The 20373-nt window shown below is 38.8% G+C and overlaps 1 protein-coding gene across 1 annotated transcript in view; it reads right to left on the bottom strand.

The window, feature by feature from the left end:
* Positions 1–20373, bottom strand: part of bmpr2b (bone morphogenetic protein receptor, type II b (serine/threonine kinase)) — a 79302-nt gene that overhangs the window by 36014 nt on the left and 22915 nt on the right. The window contains exons 2-3 of the mRNA XM_082175370.1: positions 5206–5394; positions 3691–3864 (exon numbers count right to left, since the gene is read on the bottom strand). Of these exons, the coding sequence (XP_082031496.1) occupies positions 3691–3864; positions 5206–5394 (363 nt within the window). The remainder of the gene's footprint in view (positions 1–3690; positions 3865–5205; positions 5395–20373) is intronic.

Below are 20373 nucleotides of genomic sequence, written 5' to 3' on the forward strand. Positions count from 1 at the left end.
GATTACCGTCGGTGGAAAAATGGTGAGTACTGAAAAATGGCGTGTATTGACGTCTTTCCGCAGTTGAAACAACATACCTTCTGATGTTCATTCATGTTTAGTTGGTGCTGTAACTAGTAATAAAGAGGAAGAGATGAGTTCACGTGCCGCTTGAACTGAGGCGAAACAGCGATCTGTCATGACACATTGAAGAGCCACAAAATGGTGTTTATTGTTTGAATTTCTTTGAAAAAAAAAAAGACTAAATTTGAAAGCTGAGACTTTGTTTCATTCCAAAAGTAACCTGCTCTATCTTGTCTGTTCACTCTGTTGGCGCGTTGTCAGTGTCCTCCGCAATGTTATTTTCACTGCGTGAGAATGTTTACATGTGCACCATTAATGCGCTTATTTCCAATAATCAGAGTAACGACTTAATCAAAATTAGGAAAATTCCATGTAAACGGAAGTGAAGAGGTTTACTTGTGATTACTGCGATTCTGTCTTTATGGTATGTGGTTATTTTTAATCTGCATTTTTTGCATACCCCACAGCACAAATGTTGAACTCATAAACAGTATGCGTGTTACTGGCCACTGTTTTAATCTACTTGCATCAAATGCAAATCACATTTCTATGGATGTAATGGGAGGTTACTCTGCACCATGATGAACATCGCAATGCCGCTGTAACTGGGTTGGCCTGCGCCGCTTTCTTTGCGCCGTCTCTGCATGAAGATACGGAGCAGAGACAGCACAGTGTTGACAGAGTTCAGTGATTCGGAGTGGAGGGAAAACTTCAGAATAGTGTTTATTCATGAAGTTGAACAACATATGGCATCATTGTATAGGATCGAGCACCTGGTCAGAGTGGTAATAATGTGATTACAGTGTTTACATACGAGATTAAAATAGCCCTACGCCATATATTTTATTTGTGATAGTTTACTACGATTATGAGCTTAATTGCATTAGTTTAATCGAAGCATTATGTTTACATATGGTAAAGTTTAAACGCAAAATCCCATTATAATCGCATTATGAGGGTGCAAGTAAAGTATGTGGTGTGAGAGCTAGTCGGACATAGCAACAGTAACTAAGAGGGGCGGGTCTTTGCGAAGGGTCAATTGCAATGTTCAATATGATGGTTATGAGAGAGGAAGTCTGCCTTCCATTTAAAATAGCTTATTGACTTTTTGGTTGGTTCAACATCTGATTTTTAATAGTAATACAGTAGGTGGTTTGCTGGGGGTGTCCCAGTTTGGCCAAGCTGGTGTTCAACAAGTCTGCCACATGGTCTCTCAGCCTGACCAGCTAACAAGTGTCCAAAACCCCTGTAAAACGACACCCAACACCCAAACGAGTCACTAGATACCTAAACATAGTCTGATCTTGGCTGAACATGTACCACAGGGCTGCTTTGTAACGTAAGAATAATATTTGGTAACCTACAAAGTTAACCTATGACTTCAACAGCATTATGGAATCACAAGCAATGTCGAAAAAGGCCAACAACTGGTATGAATCAATGTGAATCTTAAAATAATGAATTTGTTGATGGGAATTTGGGAATGGAGCTGGTGCTAATTCTAAAAAATGCTAAAGACAGCCATAACTGAACGATAGCTTGTAGGCATCCTTGTGCTTGAAAAAAAAAAAAGCTTAACAATACAAAAGAGCTACTTTACAACACTGTGTGGGCATTTATGTTAAAAAGCAATGACCCCATGGACGAGAGGATGCTGACCTTCCATCGACTGCATGGAAGTCAATATGACTATTAGACTATTGAGTTTTCTTACCCAACATTCCAAAGCACAGTCGATACAGTAGTTAGTAGAAGAGAACATAAGAGAAAAGCCAACAGAGTCCAAACCACATAGAGTAATTTATACAATCATTTAGACCAGAATAGCCCTAGATCCCATAATGCACCACACTTTTTAAAAGCAGAGACAGATAAACACATTAAATGCATTTAGCGTTAACGTGTTTCTCAACAGTAAAATCAGTCACCCACACACAGGTACTCTAATGTTAGTAATTGAGTCTGCTGGTAACTGCCGATCACTCTAGTGCTCTCTCTCTCAAACACTCACTCTAAATTAATTTTAGCAAGCATTTCCCTTTTTAGTGTTAATACTACAATAATTGAACCGACAATCAAAGCTGTAGAAATGAGCTGATATAGGACAATATTCATCTAAAAGAGTCCTCTAGTATATTACAGATGTTTCTCTTTATCAGACAATTTACTTATATGAGAACTAGGGATGGGCATTCGATTAAATTTTCTTAGTCGATCGTCGGGAGAATTAACGATCGACTATCGATTAATCATTAATATTTTTATATTGAAATTCATTATTTCTTTAACTTTTTATAAATTAAAAATGCAATGAAAATACAAAAATACAGTTTGTTTGTCCTCGATGAGATCTTTATTACAAGAAGATCAACTTGTGGCAGTGAAACTGGATGTTCGGTAGACTTGAAGATTCCTGCGGTGCTCTAAACCTGCAGCTGCGAGCCGGCGTTCTTAAACAGAGACCCATGGCCACTTCATCCGTTTTCTGTGATCGGACAGCTATCCGGTCGTGAAAAGACCAAATCTAAATGCCCTCCGAAACGCATTCGAGACGGATTTAAATCCGATCGCTCAAACCACTTCAGGAGGAGATCTGAGACGCATTCCAGACGAAACTGGACAAGAGTAAATGCATCTGGTTGTTGAAACCACATATGTAAATTTGACTTATCCCAAAAATGATAAGAAATAAACGTGTGAGAGCGTGTTATAGGCTAGCCTATATGTCATGTTATATCCAGATATGACGACGCTACTTCAACACGCATCACCACAGATGAGCATCTATTCATCAAGCCAACGTGCAAACTATCGCAAATCAAAGTGAAAGTCATTCATCAACACACAATCATCTTCATTAAAAGTAAAGAACCGAAATGATCTTACCAGGGCTGTTGCCGCAATATCTTGTTGCGGTCTTTGATTTAGAAATTTTCGCTGATGATCAATAAAATGCAGCTCATATAATTTGCTTTCGATGACGTGCAACAATTTAAATATGCATATAGCGCGGGAATTCAAGATCGGATTTATATCCGTTTTGCAAAAACACATTTATGTGACCAGGTGTAAATGGAATCGTTTTGATAAATCAGATAGCTATCCGATCTGAGAAAACGCATGAAGTTCCCATAGAACTTCTGCACCAGTCTACTGATTTCTGTTGAGAAAGATAAGCATGTTGACATGATCTGGGATCAGACGCGACCGCAACCTGGTGACAGCCAGTCCAGCCGCCGAAAACACCCGCTCTGAGGGGACTGACGTTGCCGGGATGCGCAGGTACCTCCGCGCTAAAATTAATTCCATTGCTTCAAGACTCACACTACGCAACGCAAACTGCATTAGTTTAATCGATAACAAATAAACGTGATCGACGAAATTCTTAACGATCAATTATCGATCGTCGATTAATCATGCCCATCCCTAATGAGAACATACAACATGCTCATATATGAACATTATCAGTATGAGTTGTGGTGAGATTGATAACAATGGATCCTGCAAGACCAGTTCTACTGTATCACAGAAATTGAATATGGGCGTTGACTCTCAGACAGCGACGTGGAGCTTGCAGATGAGACCTAGAGATGCAGAGGCCCTCCGTTTAGTGTTTGCAGGACTTACGGGGGCTGGTCTTGGTGGGGCTAGGCACCCAGTTCTCTGTGAAGTTGACGTTGCACATGTTGGTGCCGCAGCAGCAGAATCTGTAGGTGCCGTTCTGTATCTGCGACGGCGTGGTGGTAACCACACAACGGTCGTCATGGCAGTCCTGCTGGTCGCCGATGTAAGTCCAACAGCCTGCGATGAAAAGATGCAGATGGTTGAGTGAATGAGAGTGAGACACTGTAAAGTGAGTCTGTAAGAATGTGCAAGGGGGGAAAAAAGTGTGTGTGCGTGCATTTCAAGGACTATAATATAATATAATATAATATAATATATAAATTATTTAATATAATATAATAATAATAATAATAATAATATACATTTTAATATGCCAATGAATTAATGAAATAATCATTATTAATTTAGCTTCAATATAAGAATTTTAAAATGCCATTTAATTAATGACAATGAACGAATACTTATATAAATGTATATTATATTAATATTAATTGTCATATTAAAATTCATTACATTATTTTATATTGCATTGTTTTATTATATAATATTTTGCTAATTATTTAAATACATAACATTATTTCTATTACATTAAATTCAATGTTACAAATGAATTAATGAAATAATGAATATTAATTTAGCTTAATATAATATAACTGAGGTAAACTAATATCCATTTTTAATTCATTCATTAATATATTTTATATACATTTTAAAATGAAAATGAATATTAATTCTGCTTTTTATGTAATTAAGCTATCTAAATTATCATATATTTGATTTGATTTATTGAATGTCAATCATGCAAATCTTCATTTAGGAGACTCTGGGTTGGGCCGTTGGGGTGCAGTTATTAGCTTAATTTAAAGGAATAGTTCAAACTAGTATGCTGTCATTTTTCAGTGGGTAAGCTAAGCAGACAATAATAGCATACTTTGGAAAAATATGGCGGTAATAATGAACAAACTTACAGTCAAACCAAAATTTATTCAGACACTATCACAGTTTATTCGCTATAGTTTAGAAAATGGTAATAAAATATTACAAGAACTCAGTAATAAAATTAGTTGATATTTCACTGGTTTTGGCCATCCTTCTGTTAGACTGTCTCACAAATGAATTAGGTTGAATAGCTGTCAATACCAATTTAGGTCAACCAATTACCAAGCAATGCTTAATTTTGTTCAGTCTGTGGTGTAAAAAGGTCGCATTAGCAATTAAAGAAAAAAAAAACACTTCAGCAAAACATGGTCAGGTCAAACTGTCTGAATAATTTTGGTCCCAAGTTTTAATAATTTTCCTAATAGTCCACTGTATGAAGAATTTTTGGGTATATTGTGTCACAGTTCACTTTATTTTGCTATCCTCACTTACATAAATGAACTATAGCTGTCCTATCTGGTGTCCGATTAACTTTTGGTTTGACTGAATGTTTTTGGTTGAACTGTCCCTTTAAGAAAAACAGAAGTCAATTGAAGATTTTTGGTGGAAAAGTTTTTGTGTGTTTGAGTTTATTCTGACCTTGTTTGACCAGTCGGATCTCGCCGTCATGCGTTTTCTCCCACAGGCCGTAGCAGCGGCTGCTCTTGCTGCACAGAATGGTGTTATTTTCTCTGGTGATGTGCCAGTCACCAGCCACACTCTGTTCATCCACCTGCTGGTGCTGGTCCTTAAAAGCACACTCCCGCTCTCTCTCCTCACTCTGAGCAGCTGCCGAGACACAAAAAATGAAAAGAGATGAGATTATTAACAGAACATGCAACATCCGCCAGGAACACTTTCTGTAGGCCTACATACACAACATGGAAAAGGAAAGCGATCATTAATTATACCGATCATAAAATCTATATAAAATATACAGACATTTATCAAAATGTCAAAACTGGTCATCCGGTGAAAACGACTTCTCTCTGGTGACGTAAGCAGGACTTCCCCAATCATTCAGTTCGTTTAAACTGCAAGCTCACATTCATTTACCTCCATTTGTGAACGTCCACATCTCAAAATTCAACCAATAACCGATGGATAGAACCAAATCTCCACCCTACATTTTACACTAGAATGTACATTTCATCATAATGTTAATGGGGAAAGACCGACATCTCCAAAACAGCTATCTAAGATTACATCATGTCAATAACATATTTTCACATCACCAATACATTTTGACAAAATAATTTGAGCTTCTTGAATTTAAGTTTATGTTAACTTAAAAAAATAAGTAAAGACCCCTATGGTGAAAATCAAGCTTTTAAATGTTGTTTATATGTCTATGTGGTGTTTTTAATATGCTTTAAGACAAAACATTTGCAAATTCATAAGTCAACACCATTGCTGAGTGTTTTCTCTTTAAAACGGTCTTTAAAAGACAGTCTCTGTCTGCAGTCTCTATCAAATCGCTGGTGTTTCTGATGTCACAAACTACCTAACCAATCAGGTCAACATGTGATTGTCAATGAGTGTATCTCTGAGCTGGTGTGAGTGAGTGGAGGCGGGGCTTACTTGCATATTCATAGAACCATGCATGCTAAATGAGGCAAGGGTGTAAAGTTACATTCAAGCTATTTTAAGGCATGAATAATTTTTTTTCCAAGGAACATTTTTTTATATGTGTAATTTTTGTGATCAAAGGTAAGTTGTTTTAAGGGATAACTTTATTGACTATTGGGGGGCTTTAAATGTTATATTTGTTTGTTTTAATAAATCTTCATGATCTTCATAACCTTCTTCATAAATCATGAAATAATTATATGCAATATTTTATATTTATACAGCATGCATGCATATATATATATATATATATATATATATATATATATATATATATATACACACAAATAATAAATAATAATACAATAAAATGATTACTTTCAGCCATATACTGAGCATTATGATTTTTACCGTTCAATTTACAAGTGGTTTGCCTTTAAACATACATAATTCAGCAATGATATACACATCTCCTTGCACCTTTGTTTATTAGATATTTTGACAAATTTAATAATGCTTTCGGTTCAGTTCATTCATCTTTAAAAGATTTCTCCCCATAATCAATGCAGGGTGCCGTGTGGGCCTACATATGACTTATTTCAGCCCTACAAAATGATTTTCTGCCTCGAGGAAGTTGAAGGAGTTAATTCTGTGCAAAGGATAATGAGGTTGAATGTGGGCGCGTACTTCTGATCGATAGCTAAACCTTGATTAATCGGACGCAATAGGAGGGGCGGGAGGATCTGAAACGGTCCAATGGCTTAATGCTGGGTGAAAAAGAACAGAACACCTGGGGTCTCCTGCGCACCTGCTGCTTTTTGAACCAACCATGTACAAATTCACTTGTGTGTACACAATGCACACCAACCCAAAAAACTCCTTTACAGTGCTTCCCATAAGTCACTGTCATGGCAACACAAGAAAAGAGGGGGGAAACAACATTGCGCTGAGAGTACGTGCAGAAAACGAACCTTTTGAGCAGTGCCGTGTAGTTAGAGAACACAAAACCATGATGACTGATAAGGGCCCTAGCCAACAGGATTGCCCTCATTTCCATGAGCAGAGCCAGCGGGGCTGAATTCTGCTGTCGGCTGATCGCAATCTCCACCGCAGCTGGCCCGCACTCACCCCAACTGTATCCAATGAATTAATCCTGTCTCTCTTACCCGCAATGTCATGCAAATCGCCAGGCCAGTGTCTGAGTTACCAAGAGGGAAAAATCATAATGCCACTCGTTTAACAGGCTTGGTGAAGTCATGGATCTGGACTATTGTATTCACAGCGTTCAGACAAGCGAGCTGGGAGGGGAAAGAGCCCCCTGGTAGCATCTTCGCCGTATCCACGTCCCATCGGAGTCCAGAGAGAGAGAGAGAGAGAATTTCCGCTGTATGTCCCTGAGGGAGGCCTTTGTCTGCTCCTCTACAGGAGCAAAGCCTGAAACGGTTGCACCGGTTAATATCATGCCGCACACACACCAGCAAGTGGTAGCGCAAGCTAGGATGAATGTGTCCTCTGCGTAGCCGCGGATGCCTGACACTGCAGGACACCTCATTATACGAGCAATCCTTAATCTAAAACAGCGCTGCTCGACCTGAGACCGAGGCGCAAAACGGTCCCTCTGTGGCTAGGGGAGAAAAAAAATTGTTCCAGTTTGGCGTGCCTCTCATCAAGACAAAACACAGAGCTCCAGTGGGGGCCATACAGGGCCGCTGATGGTTCGGAGATGCCTCCCAATTACAGAGTTAAAGATGGAGGATTCCGTCTCTGCTGACGGTAATGAGCACATGAGGGCTGAGGCAGATGTTTAATGCTCATGTCCACTTCCCCTGTAACACACTGTCTCTGAGATTGAGCATTTGTATTTGCGCAGTTACGAGAGTGTGACAGGGGGTGTAATTTCACGTTTGTGCCGATTGTGTATTTTAGGCCCTGTCTTTGTTTTTGAGTCAGCGACACAGGTCATTAGGCGCGGTGGTTTCCTGTAATTTGGGTGAAAAGCCGTGGCCTACCCCCCGACACAGGGGTAGAAAGGAACAAGAGCGCCCTACAGCACGACTTTCAGATCCAATCACAGAACAGCACACAGCAAAGGAAAACAGTGTAGCATTTTGTCTGGCTCAAGAGCAACACCTCAGGCCATAAGTGGCTCAGAGTTTGTGTGTTGGAGAACAGCAGGATGCTAAATCTTATAGCAGGGCACTGAGACTAAATCTCTGTTTATTGGTTAAGAGTTTGCCAAGGAGTTTTCTCAAGTGTCTCCTTAAAAATCAAAGGAGATAGGACTATTTCTTCTCAAAGCTGGCCCACATTTCCACTGACTTAAGAGCCGAACGATGATGTAGCTGATATAACTATGTTACAGAATAACAGGGCCATGACACAACACGATCTTTGTTTAGAGCTCAGTTGTCTAGTTTAGGAGGTATATTATAGAATTCTAGGCTCTGAAATAAAAAGCTGTAAGTTACTTGAAAAGGAACATTTTTACATCAGTCATGTTTTGGCACATCTCTTCTGCGCTGATGAATTTAATGATTTGAGGTAGAGGTTTGATTGGGAAGGATTACCAATCCCGCAAGAATCTGTCTTGCCCACAACTTTCACATTTTGTTCTACTTGAGTGCATAAATGTCAGCAATAAGAAGTCAGTCTCCGTCTGGTGATATTTTGTCGTCTTCCGGAGTCATAGGCCAGAGGTCTTCAACCCTGCTCCTGGAGACCCACTATCCTGCAGAGTTTAGCACCAACCCGAATCAAACACTCCTGAACCAGCTAATCAAGGTGCTTGAGATAACTTGAAAATTGCAGGCAGGTAAGTTAGTTTAGGTTGAAACAAAATTGAACAGGATAGTGGAAGGAGGCACATCACATTATGTCACACTGGCCACACTGTAGGGTAGACAGACAATATTGTTCATTACGGGAGCCATTTAATTGTGTGGCATCTAGGGGTGTCCCCGACTATGGATTTTCATAGTCGAATCAGAATCGTCAAGTCTTGCCTATAGTCGACTAATAGTCGAATCATGTGTATGGGGGCGGGGCTTTAACATTTCAAAGCCGCGATGTACAGAAAATCACACAAAGATAGAAGAAAATGTATAAAAACATTTTGGATCAATAAAACTAAGAAATAACATTAATAACTCCAGAAAGTCCACACTGCAGACAGGATTTGCATTTCACATGCTAAAAACTAAAAATTATATCGGCTAAATTACAGCACAACATCGATGCACCGACAAATAAACAATTAATTAAATATGAACAGAATATACCTTTCTAATAAATAAAAATACCAAACAAAATAAATCAGAATCAAGTCACAAGATGAGGAGCAAATGTGTGCAAAATGCCTAAAGTGCAGGGGAACATATATTCAAAACACAAGCCACAAATAGTTAGATTAGATAACCCTGACAGATCAATAAATAAAATTAAAATAAAGAAATTATTAAAATAACGATAGTAGCCAGAATTTTCAACTTTGTCTTTTTAACTGCAGAAACAACAATAAATGCTAAACTGGAGTGGCAGTCTTTTTAGCTAAAAATTTTCACAGCATCCAAAAATCTAATTAGAACCGGCTGAAAAGTTTTGAAATCACTTGTACCCTATACCTGATCGAGAGAACAAATCCAGTCTTTCACTCTGTCTGTGTCCGCTGGAGTCTTTGTGCGCGCGGATAAAATACATTCTAAAACACTTAACGTGAAAAACGTTTAACGACTCAATCTCCTAAAATAGTTAAATTAAGGACAACCATGATCGCACTTCTGCCGGCCAACGTTAACAAGTTGGTTTTCCCCGGGACATTCTAAAATGCTAAACGTGAAAAAAGCTTTTAAAACGCTTAAAAGGCACTTTAACGTGGCTTAATGTATGTACACAGTACACACTTTATTAAGAAACCATACTATATGCAGATAAGCAGATGAACCCAGAATATGAAAGCAATGCGTTCTTCCTATATTTTTTATTTAACTATTTTAGGAGATTGAGTCGTTAAACGTTTTTCACGTTAAAGGGTTAGTTCACCCAAAAATGAAAATTCTGTCAGTAATTACTCACCCTCATGTTGTTCCAACCGCCTAAGACCTTCGTTCATCTTCGGAACACAAATTAAGATATTTTTGATGAAATCTGAGAGCTGATCACTTCTCCATAGGCTGCTAGGTGGCCCAAACTTGCTGGCCCAGAAAAGTTATTAAAGAGATCGTTAATATAGTCCAAGTGACTACAGTGGCTCAAATCTTAAGTATATCAAGTGACGAGAATACTTTTTGTGCGCAAAAACAAACAAAAATAACGACTTTATTCCACTATTCATTTCCTTCTCTCTGGGCCTCGTAGTGTTTTTGCGCTGCGCGTCTGTGTTACACGTCAGACACATGACCAGCGTCGGCCAATAGTGAGCCTACGTGGTGACGTGTAACACAGACGCGCTGCGCAAAAACACTACGCGAACCAACTAGAGGTCCAGAGAGAAGGAAATGAATAGTGGAATAAAGTCGTTATTTTTTGTTTGTTTTTGCGCACAAAAAGTATTCTCGTCGCTTGATATACTTAAGATTGAGCCACTGTAGTCACTTGGACTATATTAACGATCTCTTTAATAACTTTTCTGGGCCAGCAAGTTTGGGCCACCTAGCAGTCAATGGAGAAGTGATCAGCTCTCAGATTTCATCAAAAATATCTTAATTTGTGTTCAGAAGATGAACGAAGGTCTTACGCGGTTGGAACAACATGAGGGTGAGTAATTACTGACAGAATTTTCATTTTTGGGTGAACTAACCCTTTAAGTGTTTTAGAATGTATTTTATCCGCGCGCACAAAAGACTCCAACGGATGCAGACAGCGTGAAAGACTGGTTTTCCTGATGCTATATCCAGCCTTGGAGAATATCCTTTCCAATGGTGTACATTCACACTTTAGATTTTCTTATCCCAGACATTGTAAAAGATTTAAATCCTTGCCGCCAAGACGCTCCTCTGTCGGTCACGGATTGAAAGTGAAACTTAAATCTGTCACGGGGTGTTTGGAGTTATTCACGCACGTTAAAAAATATTTATTAAAAGCTTCTTTCTTTGCACTTTTTTATATACAACATTATCATAATAGGCTGAATATTAACGTATTGACAGAAAACCGGTAGTTCTATGTGAAATCAGACATTGAGCGCCCTCATATAGCCAAAGTGGCATGATCCTCGTTTCATAACACCTCTGCGAAGATTCGACCGTGAGATCGGTAGTCGAATCAGGCTCCTCCTATCGAAGCATTGAATCTTCGACTATTCGGGGTCACCCCTAGTGGCATCAGTGTAGAAAGACTTTGTTGAGGTTTCTGGTTCAGCTTCAACATCAGCTCAGATACTGTCTGATAGAAATGTCATTATAGCTGATCAATAGTCATCCAGACACAGTAGAGATTTGCAGTTGGTACAAATTATTTTTTTCTACCTTGAATCCCAAGTGACGTTTTTTTCTCATAATTAGGTCTGACGGCACAATCTGAAATTCTTTCATTCCTGTACAGTACAGCTGGGATGAGAGACTTTCGGTCAAGTGTTTTCCTCATGTCATGATTAATTAAGCTTTCACCAACTGGCTCCGTTCCATCTGGACATACAAGACAGGCATCTTCGAATCTCCCAAATGACTCGGATATTTATTTGTATCTGGTTGGTGGCGAGAAAACATTCCTCCACCTCTAGATGGCAGGGTGCTCTGCTCTCCATCGGGAGAGAACCGCAGAAGGGAGGAGGGTGAGGACAAGGGAGGGGAGAGGGGGATTGTGGGATTGTTTTTGGGGGCAGTGGAGGCAGTCTGTACCAGCCTGACTCTACCCTGCTACTGTTTGTGCACCGGCTCAAGGTTAAAGCTGCCGCTCAGAGGCCTGTCAGCATTTTCCCCAGATAACACTCAACTCTGCCTTACTGGGGACCTTCGGACTGTGTTAGTTCCACCTCCCGGTCTTCATTTTAAAGGGAAAGTGCAGTCAAAAAAAAGCTGGTGCTACTTCGTAACAGCCGTAACTGACTCTTTTGCTGGCACTGGGAAAACGAAACTGGGCTTTTCTATAAAGAATACATCAGAGTAAAGGACTACATGAACCTAAGCCGAGTACAAATCATGATTAATTTATCACATCTCCGCTGAGGCCAAAAGCTGAGGCTGTGTCTGCCAAAGAGCCGGAGGGCCTGTGGCCGTTTCCTTTCGAGTAGATTATCTGAGAGGCTGGCACAGGCCCCATCTCCTGCCAATGTCTCTATGGACAGGGAAGCTGTCAGGCTGGCTCTCAGATACAGGAAGGCATAGGAGGAGTGCTGGCACTGGAGGGGGCACCAGCAGAAACCTCATTCCAGCTTGGCCTAGGAGAACTTGGGGGCCAAATGAAAGGAAGGAGGATGGTTCAACAATTCCAGGGCCATCTGGCAATGCAGAACCACGCAAGACCATCAGGTAGTTAGATTAAGTGGCATATTGGTGTGATATAAAATGTCATTGTACTATAGTAAGGAAATGAAGGCTGTGTGAACATTTACCATACAGTAGATCTTGCATAGAAGTTTAAGTGTGGCATTTGTAGTAAGAACAAAGTAACGCAAATTTAAAACCAAGAATTCTTCTTCTGGCTTACTGAATACTGCCATTGGTCAGTCAAACAAACTCGCACCATTGGTCAAGACAATAGCCGCTTTTCCACCGTCAGGCCAAACGGTTTTCATTGCGTAACTGTTCCATTCCGTGCCGATCCGGACCAGCTTGTACGGATACGGATTTTATTTTCCAATGTGGGGCTGATAGCAGACGCTCTTTGGAATGTAATACAAACGCGTCAGTCGTTGCCTTGGTAACGCAATGGTTTACTGATGATGTGAGATGTAAATAATAATAATATGGTGAAACCGGCGACATTATTAACTGTAGGTTTACAATTGCTTTAGAATCAAGCTGAAGCTCACAATTATGGTAAGGGGCGTTACATTTCCAACACACGCTTGAGGTGTTTGGTCAATCAGATCACTCTGTGCTTTTAAGAAGGAGGGGTTTTGTAACAATCTGCATGTTTCAGACAAACTGGGAATAGAGGTACTGTAATAATGTACAGTATGGGAAAAATAATGTTTTTTTGAGCATGTTGACCTATTCTATTACATCCAATAAATAAAATACCGAACTTTTAAAATAGAATCATATGGCTCCTTTAAATATGAATATTGAATATATACTCATTTCCTATATTTTTACATTTAGATTACCTTTGTCATCTACAGCTTAGTTAAAGTTATTCTTCAGACATGCTATTTAATAACACTGTTAAATATAATCTTTAGCAAATCTCAAAATTAATATTCATCTTCCTATTGTAGATTATTCTGTTGTGATGCCTAAATTCACAATATCAAAGGCAGATTTTAGTTTAGCGTTTCATTTTACATGTATGTATGTATAAAAAAATAAAATAAAATAAAATAAAATAAATAGATTTTTAAATCAGCCATTTATCAGTTATTAACTTTAACATTAAATTAATTATAAGCCTGTTATTGTAGCGAGGAATATTTTAATATCAATGCATTCCTAAATGTTTTAGTTGTCTTGGCAAATTAAGCTGAGACAGAATAAAGTATTTTAACTGGAAAAGAAAATTGCACACATTTAGAAACTATAATTGCAGCTGCAATATATATAATTAGAAAGGAGATTCCTTCACTCCAATAATTTTCATAAGACTTAGAGTACATTGACATTAAGAGTACTTGATCCTAGCCTGATCCCTGAACCAAGCTCACACAAGCAATCGAAAAAGTCATTAAATTGCAACAGCAATTAGCTAAACAACCAGAAGTGGGGATGAGGATGAGCTCAAGGCAGTGATAAAACACAGGAGTAGGAAGCGACAAATCCATCTTTTTAACAGGCAGGAATTTATTTGGAGCTGTGGTTTCATAAGGTAACATCTACTGCGCCTCAGGGACAAGGCCATCGACTCGCTGCAAGGAACAGCGAATCGAAAAATAATACAATTACTGCTCTACAGCCTCTCTCCCTTTAGCTCAGGACAATTTGTGTTCATCGTGTCTCAGTGTACTCGTTTAATCAAAGTTGAAGTGGAAAAACAAGGCAACACACCAAACAAGTGTGAGATTCAGCTGCAGTCTTAACATGTAAAATACATGAAAATTTATCTTAAAAAGCTTTTAATGCCAGCGCTATCTGGCTTAAATGCTTTTCAAAACAAAAACAGGCCTCTAGACAATTAGCAAAACGCAGAAAGAGAGAATTTTATTGAACTCAACAGACACTGTGGCGCTTGCAGTGTTGCTCAGATTATTAATAACAATCAGAGTCTCATCCACCCTGTCCGTGCCCAGGATACTTTATCTTATCCACCACTGCAGGAAACCAGCTCTCCATCCCTGGACGCTAACACTAACGTCTGCTTTATATCATGATCATCTCAATAAGATTAGCTGAATTAACATGAAAGCAGAATGGATGTAGATGGATACAAGATACCAACCTGGTTGCGGTGTAAATAGGGCTAATCACTATTCTGATTATCCAACAATCTGTCGGTCATTTCTTTGACAAATTCGATATCTTACCGATGCTTTCTTTCAAGCAAATGTAAAAACGTAAAACTATGTAAAAAACTAAACAAAATTAAAAGCGCTTGTTGCGGCAACCATGCCCATGTAAAACCTGATGCTAATGACCTTCTTTGAAGTGTTTAATATTAAGCATTTTGGACAAGTTGCATTGTACACTTTTCTTTTTCTACTGCAGCTCGCTTTGTGCCCTCTGCCATTTTTTACTTTTTTTTGAAAATGCGTCCATTTCACAGAAAAAGGTTTTTACTGCAATGTGACAATGGATTAAGGTTTTCCATTCACAAAATAATATATATATATATATATATATATATATATATATATGGGGGTTAGTTAACAACAACAACTAATACTATAAAACATTTTTTTTTTATTTGTTCTGAAAGCTCAAATAAACTAAAGAACTAAACTTACCTAAAATTTTAATTAACCTAAATAGTAATTTTTTTTAAACACTAAAATGGCAAATTACATAACAAAATTATAAAAAATTTAACTAAATTAAAATGAAAACTGAAACTAAAAATAAAAACTAATTCAAAACACTAATAAAAACTATAATTGTATTATTTTGAATAATATGAAAATAACTAGAATAACTGCTTCAAACAACAAAACAGAGTCAGACTCAAACGGGCCAAACACCAAAATGCAATTAGCTTCTGCAGGCATTTGTTGGCACTTTTTCAACTGTGATATTAGTGTGCAGTGGCTGTTTGGGGCCCTTTGGGAGTCTTGTTGCCATTTCTCAGGAGCTTGCAGAGACAGTCTCTGTCTCAAGACTCTGACTTCCAGGAATCAGTGCTAGTGCCGTGCATTACAGTATACAGCTGAGCAACTTCATCTGCCTGTGGCTCTATGAATACAGTGAGAGATGTTTCCACCGCAATCCACTTCCTCAGGACAAAGCTGACCCACATAATGAAGTCGCCACAGTGTCATGTTTGAGAGTTTTGTTGCCATTTGCCCCGCAGAGAGTCGATTGCAGAGGAACACGGCGATGTTTACACAAGAGCGGCCCGCAAGTCAGTCATTAATCATCTGAGCAACACAAAATTCTTCCTTTCAAATGGCCCCTGCAATACAGCAAAGCAATCCCAAGAATACAAAACCACCCCCCGAGGAACTGTAACAATGCAAATGACTTTTTCTCTGCAACAAAATGGCCGTGGTTCCGAAATTAAGATTATTTTGCGTAAATATAAGCTGCACTAACTGTGCATACTCTTTTGTAAACGGACAGATGACACTTTAAGGGATGGGTGGCATAGTCTAATAGGAGCCATGATTAGTATATTTGATGTGTGAGAGGAGATTACACGGCGCACAGCAGAGCACTCTGACCTGAAACTCACAAAAAACCACACTCAACCTAATAAACAATCATGACCTCTGACCAGATCCTACTGCCTGGTGTCCTGACAGCTGGCGGGAGATGTGTACCATGTCGTGTGTGTATGTGTGTATCTATGTCCAGACTTTGGGGGGGTCTGGGGGCTTAGAGGGGAACAGCTAAGTCTGTCTGGACCCTTCCCCCCTCCTTTTTTCTAATGCACCCGGCTCTCCCTTAACGCCAGGGGGTCCTAAAGCTGCTTTGGCCAATGTAACCCCAGCGTCTCTCTCTCTGTCTGTCTGTCTGGGTAAATCCAGACTTAAAAAAAAAATCAGGTTGCTCTGAGGATCTGACAGGGTGCAAGGTGAGGTCAGGGCAGCAGGTGGCCACGGAGAAAAGTAAAGGCCAAAAAAAAAAATACAAACGGAAAAACATGCATTATATAACAGAGAGTTCAGATCGTTCTGAGCCACAATCAAAGCAATTGTAAAATGACGATAAACGCAGACCTTTTAATGTGCCACGATGCTAAGTTGCCTGGCAACAAAGTTACTTAGTGGAAGAATGTATCCTGTATATGAACATACATTTTAAACATAATCACAAAAATAAATGTAGCACCGGTATCTCTCTCTGTGTATGTCTGTCTGGGTAAATCCAGATTAAGAAAAACTCAGGTTGCTCTGAAGGTCTGACTGGGTGTAAGGTAAGGTCAGGGCAGCAGGTGGCTACGGAGAAAAGTAAAGGTCAAAAACACAAATGGAAAAACAGATAATATATTACAGATACTTAGTGAAAAAATGTGTCCTGTCTAAGAACATTTAGACAGAACGAAAGTGAGGGATTTTCTCAATCTTTTGTTGTTTGATTAACATTTAGCACACAGACGGAAGCAAGTTTATTACACTAATGTTACTTTAAGAGCTGTACAGATTCAATTTATTTTTACATGCGTGCTTTATTTCTCAACTGTTAACTCCAGTTAAAGGGTTAGTTCACCCAAAAATGAAAATTCTGTCAGTAATTACTCACCCTCATGTTGTTCCAACCGCGTAAGACCTTCGTTCATCTTCGGAACATAAATTAAGATATTTTTGATGAAATCTGAGTGCTGGATCACTTCTCCATAGGCTGCTAGGTGGCCCAAACTTGCTGGCCCAGAAATGTTATTAAAGAGATCGTTAATATAGTCCAAGTGACTACAGTGGCTCAATCTTAAGTATATCAAGCGACGAGAATACTTTTGTGCGCAAAAACAAACAAAAATAACGACTTTATTCCACTATTCATTTCCTTCTCTCTGGGCCTCGTAGTGTTTTTGCGCTGCGCGTCTGTGTTACACGTCATCACGCATCACACACATGACCAGCGTCGGCCAATAGTGAGCCTACGTGGTGGCGTGTAACACAGACGCGCTGCGCAAAAACACTACGAGGCCCAGAGAGAAGGAAATGAATAGTGGAATAAAGTCGTTATTTTTGTTTGTTTTTGCGCACAAAAAGTATTCTCGTCGCTTGATATACTTAAGATTGAGCCACTGTAGTCACTTGGACTATATTAACGATCTCTTTAATAACATTTCTGGGCCAGCAAGTTTGGGCCACCTAGCAGCCTATGGAGAAGTGATCCAGCACTCAGATTTCATCAAAAATATCTTAATTTGTGTTCCGAAGATGAACGAAGGTCTTACGCGGTAGAACAACATGAGGGTGAGTAATTACTGACAGAATTTTCATTTTTGGGTGAACTAACCCTTTAAGACGGTTTATGTGAATACTCACCAAGACAGGCATTTTGCCATAATTTTGTGTGTATCTGGCCATATAAACTCCGGAAGAGAACTGAATTCGGGTTCACAGTCACACCCAGTCCGAGAGGCGGCTTTCTGTTCGCGTGAGTACTCTGCTTATTGCGCCTAATAATAATAATAATAATAATAATAATAATAAGCATGTCACACGTATATAACAGTCATGTGTCCATTCTACTCTCTGCGGCGACCTAAACCTTGAACTTTCTGTAAGCTTTCGGAGTATTAAAATCATGCAGTTATTGCAAGCCATCGCGATATGTACATTTACGATATTTCGATAAATGGTGCAGTCCTAATCTGAACTATGACATTTGAATGAAATTTAGTGCTTTTGGTATATTAATCACATGATGGTTGTTTGCCAGTGACAGACATAATTTTCTTGTTTCCTGTCATAGGAGGAAGTGAAGAATAAATGCGCGCCGTCCCATCATTCAGCACATCACGCAGGCAACAGACATCACGTCACTGAGTCTGGATCCCTTGTCTAGGTTGCAGCAGATATCAGACACAGCCATGGCAGACAAAACATGCATGCCGTAAACATACGCAAGATCACCTACTGTATATACAACCTGTGAATGAAGCAAATGAAAGCCGTAAGAGGAAGTCAGACGCTATCTAATTGCAAAGCAGACAAAGAACTGCAAAACAAAGTAAAGTAAGCTGTGGTTGAGAGCTGCGCCGTACACGCCTTTTCCTCATGGTTTGCCTAGTAACTAGACATGTTTTACTGTTGAACAATGCCACTCTAAAACTTAAAAAAAACTAGTCAAACAAGACACCTGTAATTGGTGCGACAACTGTTAAACATTCACAAGTAATGTCTCTTGTGGCTGTCTTCCTCAGTCGGGTGACTGGATCGGCTGGCAGTGGTCCAAGAAGAGCGTTTAACTGGTATATGAATCAACAGAAGCAGACGCGATTAAACTGATGACATCACTCAGAGAACGAGAAAACACTTCCTCCGTCGGCTCACCTGTCGAACACCTGCGGTGAGCCACCAGAGGCACAGACACACCCTACTACGCTGCAGTCTCACTCTTATCACTACAAACAAATCTCTCTCTGACAGTCAGACTCCTACCATGACAAGCCCTTACACGCTCATTTTGGAATACAGGCCTTTTTTTTCCCCATTGGCTAGACGGCAGTAGTAGTATTGGTGCTGCTTAATACTTTTGTACTTTTGGAAACCGTGAAACATTCATTTTTGTCTGAATTGTTTTGATAAATAGAAATTGCATTGATTAGAAATAGGGATCTTTTGTAAAATTATAAATGTCTTCACTGTCACTTTTGATCAATTTAATGATCAATTATTTTTCAAACATGTCATGTGGTGTAACAATCAAGTTAAAAGTAATATTTTCTTTACACCTTGAATACATATTTTTTTACAAACAATATGAATAAATCATTTATAAATAGCATTATCATAAAAAAAAATTCAACACATACTACCCTTTCTTCTCATAAAATTCATATATATATATATATATATATATATATATATATATAGAGTGAGAGAGAGAGAGAGAGAGAGAGAGAGAGAGAGATATAGATAGTGTTAGTTAGTTAGTTAGTTAGTTAGTTAGTTAGTTAAACAACAACTAATATTATTAAAAAAAAAATTGTTCTGAAAGCTCAAATAAACAAAAAAAAACTAAACTTAACTAAAATAAAATAAAAAATGTACCTAAATAGTTTTTTTTTTTCAAACACTAAAATGACAAATCACATACAATTATTTTAAAAAAGTATTACAAATTTAACTAAATTAAAATTAAAACTGAAACCAAAAATAAAACTTCAAAACACTAATTAAAAACTATAATAGTATTTGAATAATATGAACTAGAATAACTGCTTCAAACAACAAAACACTCAAACGGGCCAAACACCAAATTACACACACACAAATTTTTTTTTTTATGTCGTTCAATAAACATATTAACATATAATACTGGATATGAGACAGTGTTGAGCTTCATTAAGGAAGGAAGGTCTTAATAAGGAAAGCTTCATCATCAGTGGGGAGGAAGCAAATTAATGATTATAAAGCATGCTGATGGTAATGAGCAGAAAGAGCAGCCTGAAACTTAATTTACTTTCACCCTGCATCATACAGGCAATGTTCTAATTAAAAATGATGATCTGAGAATTAAAGGCATGCTCTGACATGAGGTTTCATGTAACGCTAAACTCTGTGCCTCCATGTGAGCCGCAGTCAGTTCGGCTAGATATCGACAGGGTTCGAGACTGATGGTAAGAGTAGACCGAGGAAAGCCTCAGATCTGCTAGCCGGTCACACTCCAACGCCTTGACACGGCTCACTTTCCCCCCATTCTTCCATACGTTCATCTAGTATCTGCTCAACAGAACCTGGACCTCACAGCTGATTGCATTACTGGAAGGAACACATCAACACTG

This window comes from Leuciscus leuciscus, assembly GCF_965113295.1.
Source record: "Leuciscus leuciscus genome assembly, chromosome: 7".
Lineage (NCBI taxonomy): Eukaryota > Metazoa > Chordata > Actinopteri > Cypriniformes > Leuciscidae > Leuciscus > Leuciscus leuciscus.